Below are 6,084 nucleotides of genomic sequence, written 5' to 3' on the forward strand. Positions count from 1 at the left end.
AGACATTCAGCATGCAAAACACAATACAATGTTATTTAAAGTAAATTATCAAGTACTCTCAGTTCTTTTTTAGTTAATAGAACTCTTGTGTAAGTGAACCATAAGCATTTGTCAGTACAACATACTATTCTTATTTCACTTGTTTTTTTAAGGCAATCGTTTTGCATGTTTAAAAAAAAAAAGTAAATCTAACTAATTAGACTGTACAGTGTACATTGAAAAGTAGTGTATAATATTACAAAAGATTTTTATTTTAAATAAATGCTGTTTTTTTTTTTTTGTTACATTTTATTCATCAAAACACAGGTTTATGTTACACCATTTTGTCCCCACAAGGATAGTAAAACCTGAGATCACCCACACTGTGGTGACCAGCCAGCGGTCCCCGTGCAGGAAATGGATAAACATGTGTTGCAGAAAGTGTTTTGTGATGGATAGGTTTAGGGTTTGTGTAGGGGGATATACAGTTTACAATATCATTATGTCTATGGAAAGTCACCATAAAACATGAAAACACAATGTGTGTGTGTGACAGACATATTTTTCGGTATAATTATTAATATTTGTAAATATACAAAAAATGTGTAATGTTGATGTTTATAACATTTTAAGAAACAAAACAAACAAAACCATATGGCGAGTCAACTGCAGAATCAGCCAGTCGAGGGCAGTAATGAGCGGCCTGTGTCTGATAGTAGAGTTAAATGAAGAAGAGGAATGTCCTCTGTGTGGAGATCTTTCCAGCATGGGCTCAAGAGTAACACGCATGATTAGAAACTTTAATTTAGAGAATCGCGCTTTCCGAGAAATAAGCAAAGCCAAACCTCAGGCAGCACCGCGATATCCAACATCAGGCAGTTTACCACAAGAAGAAGCAGCGGGTGAGAGAGTGTGTTAGAGTATTCTAGAGTCATATAACCTGTACAGTCATATAACCTGTGCTCATAAGAACTGGTTTAGGGGTGAAGGAACATGCCCAATGTCTCGTAGAAGATATATGACTTATAATCACATCCGTGACCGAAATTAGTTCAATATAACCACTCGAAACAGGTGTTGTTGTTTAATGTCAAAATTAGCTTAACTCTATTTATGTAATTGTGTTAATAGCCTGCTTACTGCACCAAAGTTTGTGGACACCCACTTTCGATAAGAGGATTATTATTATAATTTTTTCAGTGACAACAAATTATATTGCTTGTCATACATGACAATCCCTTAGCTGTAATAGAGTGGACTGGACGCAGTTATATCCATATTTCTCCTCTTTTCACCACTGAAACATGGAGCAACTAGTACACTTTTTGTTGTTTTATCCAGTTGTATTTAAAATAAAAAAAATGTGAGTCACATTGCAATAAAAAAATACACAGAAGTACGTTCTTTACCCCATTTTACTATGGTAAGCCTGTATTAATTTTTTTTTTTTTAAATCTGTTTATGTATGTCCTTGGATATCAAGGCAAAAAAAAAAAATCTCTTCATATTTGTAATAGGAATATTATATATTGAAACAATAGGGTGATCATGAATTTGCACTTTAACATTTAACTATAAACCTACTGATAAAAAACATTCTGCTAAAGATCACATTAAAACTAGCCTATAACCACTGCAAACATAAGTGTTTTCTTTTAAGAGAAATAAGCAGATTATGTTGTTTCGTTTGCATTCTTGTCTTTACGTGTTGTTTGTCTACTTAAAGGGATAGTTCAGGATTTTAGACATGAATCTCTATAGCTTCCCCATAAGCAGTGTGGTGCATTGACCATGACTTACCCCCGACAGCGTCCTGTGAGCCGAGCTCCGGTCCAGTTTTGGTCAAGATGAAATTTGATCGCATTGAGGATGACCATGTAAACACACGTGTGTTTTTCCCCACTTAGCCATTTAGTTTAGGTCAGATTCAACACTTTGTTCTCTGTTGCTTTAGATCCAGAGGTGTCCATTGAGTAGCCAGACCTGTTAAAAGAGGGTGCTCACATAATTTTGGCAATACAAGTTACACATTTTTCTGTTTGATCTGACGTATGTGTTTCTGTGCCAGTGAACAGCATTGCAGAAGAGATTCACCAGAAGAATGACCCACTGCTGTCAATGCTCAAGGACGTTTATGTGGAGTCTGACGATCCAGTTCCTCAGGTTTGAAGTTTGGGATCATTTCACCAACAGTACAATTATAGTCATCAGTTGGTTTACTGTAGTATCACATTAATTCAGATTCTTATGTCCGGTTTCACAGACTGCTTAATCTAGTCCCAGAATAAAATGCATGTTTGAGCTGTTCTAACTGAAAGCAACTTAAAATATGTCACTGCCATAATTTTTTTAATTTTAAATTTTTCTAACCTAACTCAAGATGCACACTAGTAAAAAAATGTAAGGCACGCTTATAAAAGCTACTTAAAGGGATACTTCAGGATTTAGCATTAAGCTTTGTATTAGTAGAAAACCTGTAGTATTTTCGAATTACTGTGCTTTCCACCCTCATATCCCCCTGAGACGAGAGATTTATGCATTTTTTGTCTGGAAAAAATCCTCCATATGGAGGATTTTCTGGCCAGAGGCTAAAGACTACAGCCAGTAGTAGGAGCTGTCCCGCATGTTCTCAGCCCGCCCATAGATGGAGGGATCTCACTCACAGAATGTACACCGTGTCAGCCATCTTTCTTTGGAAGCTAAGCTAGCTGGCTCTTGTTCTGGGGAGAAAGCTGAGTAGTAGGAGAAAGCTGAGTAGTAGGGGTTACCATCCTCTTTTTCCCGGACATGTCCGGCCGTCGAGATCGTCCAAAATGTCCGGGATTCGGCTTTTGCTTTCTGCAGTCGCCATTCATTGTTTACATGCACACCTTTTGTTTCAGTCTAACTGAATTCATTCCGATTGGTGAATCTGAATGTAGTGTTTACATCAACGCTAAACAAGTGATCGGTCGATGTGCGTTTTAACATTGCTAAGAAAATTCCCGCTCCTCCGTGAGAGATACGAGACCGGTGCGTCTCAGTGATGACGCCACTGGCCTCGCGCCGTTCTCCCGCGCCCCTCAGCCTCGTCCTGCTCGCCACAGTAAACATAATGAATGGCGACTGTAGAACGCAAAAGCCGAATCCCGGACATTTTGGGCGATCTCGAAATCCCGGGCAAACTCGTCACGGAGTCTCACTGGTAGCCTAGCCTTGTTGTTTTCAACTGCGCTCTCTTACCGGTAGGCGTGGCTTGGGAGTGGCCTCCTAGGGCAGCGAAGCAAGTGCATTCTGGGAGTTGTTGTCTTTCATCCACATGAGCCAAAAATACATTTTCTGGCTTTTCTCAGTCTAGAAAGCTCCAAATTCAAAAAATAATTTCACATTTCTTCTACATAAATGACCTATTTTAAATACACATTCATCTTTCCAGAGGTGAAGTATCCCTTTAAATGTCCTACTTGTACTAAGGCCTAATTCTGGCTTAATCTAAGCCCTGTCTGTGAAATCCAGGCCATGAAAGGGTTAGTTCACCCAAAAATTATAATTATGCCATGATTATCTCACCCTCAAGCCATCCTAGGGGTATTTTACTTTATTATTTTAGCCAAACACAATCAGAGTTATACTAAAAAATATCCTGGCTTTTCCAAGCTTTATAATGGGAGTGAATGGTAACTTAGATTCTTTTGGGCTTCTAAATCTAAGTTACCATTCACTCCCATTATAAAGCTTGGAAGAGCCAGGATATTTTTGAATACAACTCTGATTGTGAAAGAAGAAAGTCATACACACCTAGGATGGCTTGAGGGTGAGAATTAATTTTCATTTTCAGGTGAACTAACCCTTTAAGTTATGTGAAATATAGTACATTTGTATTACAGTAAAATGGATTAAATCTAAGCAACAATTAATAATGCATGTGTTTATTAACTTGGAAGAGGCCAGCAATATTTCGCATCCGCCACCCACAAGCTTATGTTTGAAGTGTTTCATGTAAAGTGCTCTCATGCTTTAGACAACTGAGTTCATGCACTCTTCCCACTTCAGTTTGATCTGTGGCTTCTGCCAGTTTTTCTAATGCTTTGTTCTGAGTGAGAAATTCACAGGCCAAATAGAAAAGTACCTGCATTTGGTGCTTCGTGGTGGGTGTTCATTTCGACCATAAAACTCAATGTTAAAGGAACACGCCGACTTTTTGGGACTTTAGCTTATTCACCGTATCCCCCAGAGTTAGATAAGTCCATACATACCCTCTTCATCTCCGTGCGTGCCGTAACTCTGTCTGACGCACCACCGCTAGCCTAGCCTAGCTTAGCACAAAGACTGGAGGTAAATTTTGAGTTACAAACACAATGCACATCTGGCGTGTGTCGAATCCACTTTTGCTAGTTTAACAACAGGAAAAATGTTGCACCCTGCACATGGTCTAAAAGGGTTGTCCCTATTCTCTTAATGAGTAATGGGTGTGTTTTGGGCGTAACGTGCAATAAACCAATCAGAGTCTCATCTCCCATTCCCTTTAAAAGCCAGTTGCGGTCGCTCCGTGGCGGATTCGCTTTTCACATGGAGGAAAACTGAACGCTTCTCTAGTGAGGATTATCTATTATCGTACAGAATGTACACACTCGAGTCAGTCAGCATATGGTTATCGTGTTTATATTGTTTCATGTTGAGAAAAACAGTTAGCCTATATCCACATACTCGAGTGAGAAAACGCGCTGCCGCTGACAGACGTTTCAGACACCGATAACGGTGTGCTAAGCGAAGTTTCTAACAGCAATTTGCATTAACAAAAAACACTTGCGTTGCACCTGGCGCTGCATTGTGCCAGGTGTATGATAGGGCCCTGTGAAGCTGTGAAAGTGCACTAGTGAGTCGATGAGTTTACCTGTTCGGCTGATGTCCCAGGCCAGTCCACCTCTGTAATCTCATATATCCACTTGTTAGCAGCTCAGGTTGTGGTTTTCAGGTGGTGTGCGCTGCCCTCTGCTGGTGTGACTGACTCTGTGCTCTGTGCTCCTCTAGGGTGAAGCAGCATCCGCTCCGATGAAGGTGGTCAAGACTCAGACCCAGCGCCGGCTGCTGAAGTTCAGTCTGCCCGGCGACCCCTATGGTTTCTCGGATGTCACTGATGTTCCCAAAGGAAAACTGTCGCTTGTGGAAGCTTTAACCGGCCTGAACAACCACAAACGCATGCCTAAAACATGGACTCCAGAGAAGCTGGCACTAGAGTTCTCTCTGGATCCCAAAGATGCCAAAGCGCTGACAGATTTCTTTTTTCCCTTTGACGTCAAAATCATTCCACCAAAATCCGAGGAGACGAAGCAGATTAAGGATTCTTAGCACACGTGAGCGCCGTTCTGTACAGACTCGAGTCGTCGCTGAAACGCACAATGGATAATTGCCTCAATATAAGTGTTTTGACATTTTGATTGTTGTGTATATTGTTTGTTTTTGAAGGGCCTGTCTATTTATTAGTTTGTCTTATTTAAACATGGCATATCCCAATGGTTATTTCAGTTATAAGATAATTAATATAAATCAATGTAAATGTTTCTGGAAATCTTATGTCATATCATAGTATCAGCATCAGATCAGTGCAGATTATATATTTCTCGATAAAGAAATTGGCTCAGAAATGCTATATTATGTTTGCTGTTAGACAATAAATCAGCTGCCCTTGCATTTTGATCCAGTGAACTGAATTTAACAAGGTTGTACAAGGTGAAACATTCTATAAAGTTACTCTCTGCCATACTTGAATATTTGATTTTAAGACTTTTTGCACTCCTGGTGGACATGATATTTTAGTGAATTTCTGAATGTCCTGTAAAGAGCACATTCAGGGCTTTTCAGAGGTACCAAATGTTTGGAGTATTTGCCATGACACTAACGTCTCTTTGTTAAAATTGCCTGACATTTATTTAGTAATCAAATTTAGCACTCTTATGGAAATATGATCATATTTTGTAATTATCATTTCAATCTGACTAATTTTAAAATTGTCGTCAATCAACATCTCAGTAAAATGTTATGGGGTTTCTAATCAAATTATGACTTTGTTACAAAACAGGGCAATTATTTCATACATGTCCACTGTAGACCAGGACTTACATCATG

The 6,084-nt window shown here is 39.3% G+C and overlaps 1 protein-coding gene across 2 annotated transcripts; it reads left to right on the plus strand.

Moving 5' to 3' along the window:
* Positions 1–703: 703 nt before the first annotated feature.
* ndufaf4 (NADH:ubiquinone oxidoreductase complex assembly factor 4) lies at positions 704–5,727 on the plus strand. 2 transcript variants are annotated; one of them, XM_082148028.1, is made up of 3 exons: positions 704–891; positions 2,055–2,142; positions 4,990–5,727. In XM_082148028.1, the coding sequence occupies exons 1-3, from the start codon at positions 746–748 to the stop codon at positions 5,305–5,307; spliced, it is 552 nt and encodes a 183-aa protein (XP_082004154.1). In that variant the 5' UTR covers positions 704–745; the 3' UTR covers positions 5,308–5,727. The 2 variants fall into 2 exon arrangements, with proteins under 2 accessions (XP_082004154.1, XP_082004155.1); XM_082148029.1 differs by having other exon boundaries at positions 704–881; positions 2,048–2,142; positions 4,990–5,649.
* Positions 5,728–6,084: the final 357 nt, after the last annotated feature.

Source organism: Leuciscus leuciscus (assembly GCF_965113295.1).
Source record: "Leuciscus leuciscus genome assembly, chromosome: 19".
NCBI lineage: Eukaryota > Metazoa > Chordata > Actinopteri > Cypriniformes > Leuciscidae > Leuciscus > Leuciscus leuciscus.

What these genes read in the sequence shown, in the direction of transcription:
- ndufaf4 (XM_082148028.1), top strand. Translation starts at nt 746, where the DNA reads ATGGGCTCAAGAGTAACACGCATGATTAGAAACTTTAATTTAGAGAAT. An exon ending in GAAGCAGCGGGTGAGAGAGT is followed by an intron (nt 892 to 2,054) that starts GTGTTAGAGTAT and finishes GCCAGTGAACAG; the next exon opens with CATTGCAGAAGAGATTCACC. An exon ending in CTGACGATCCAGTTCCTCAG is followed by an intron (nt 2,143 to 4,989) that starts GTTTGAAGTTTG and finishes GTGCTCCTCTAG; the next exon opens with GGTGAAGCAGCATCCGCTCC.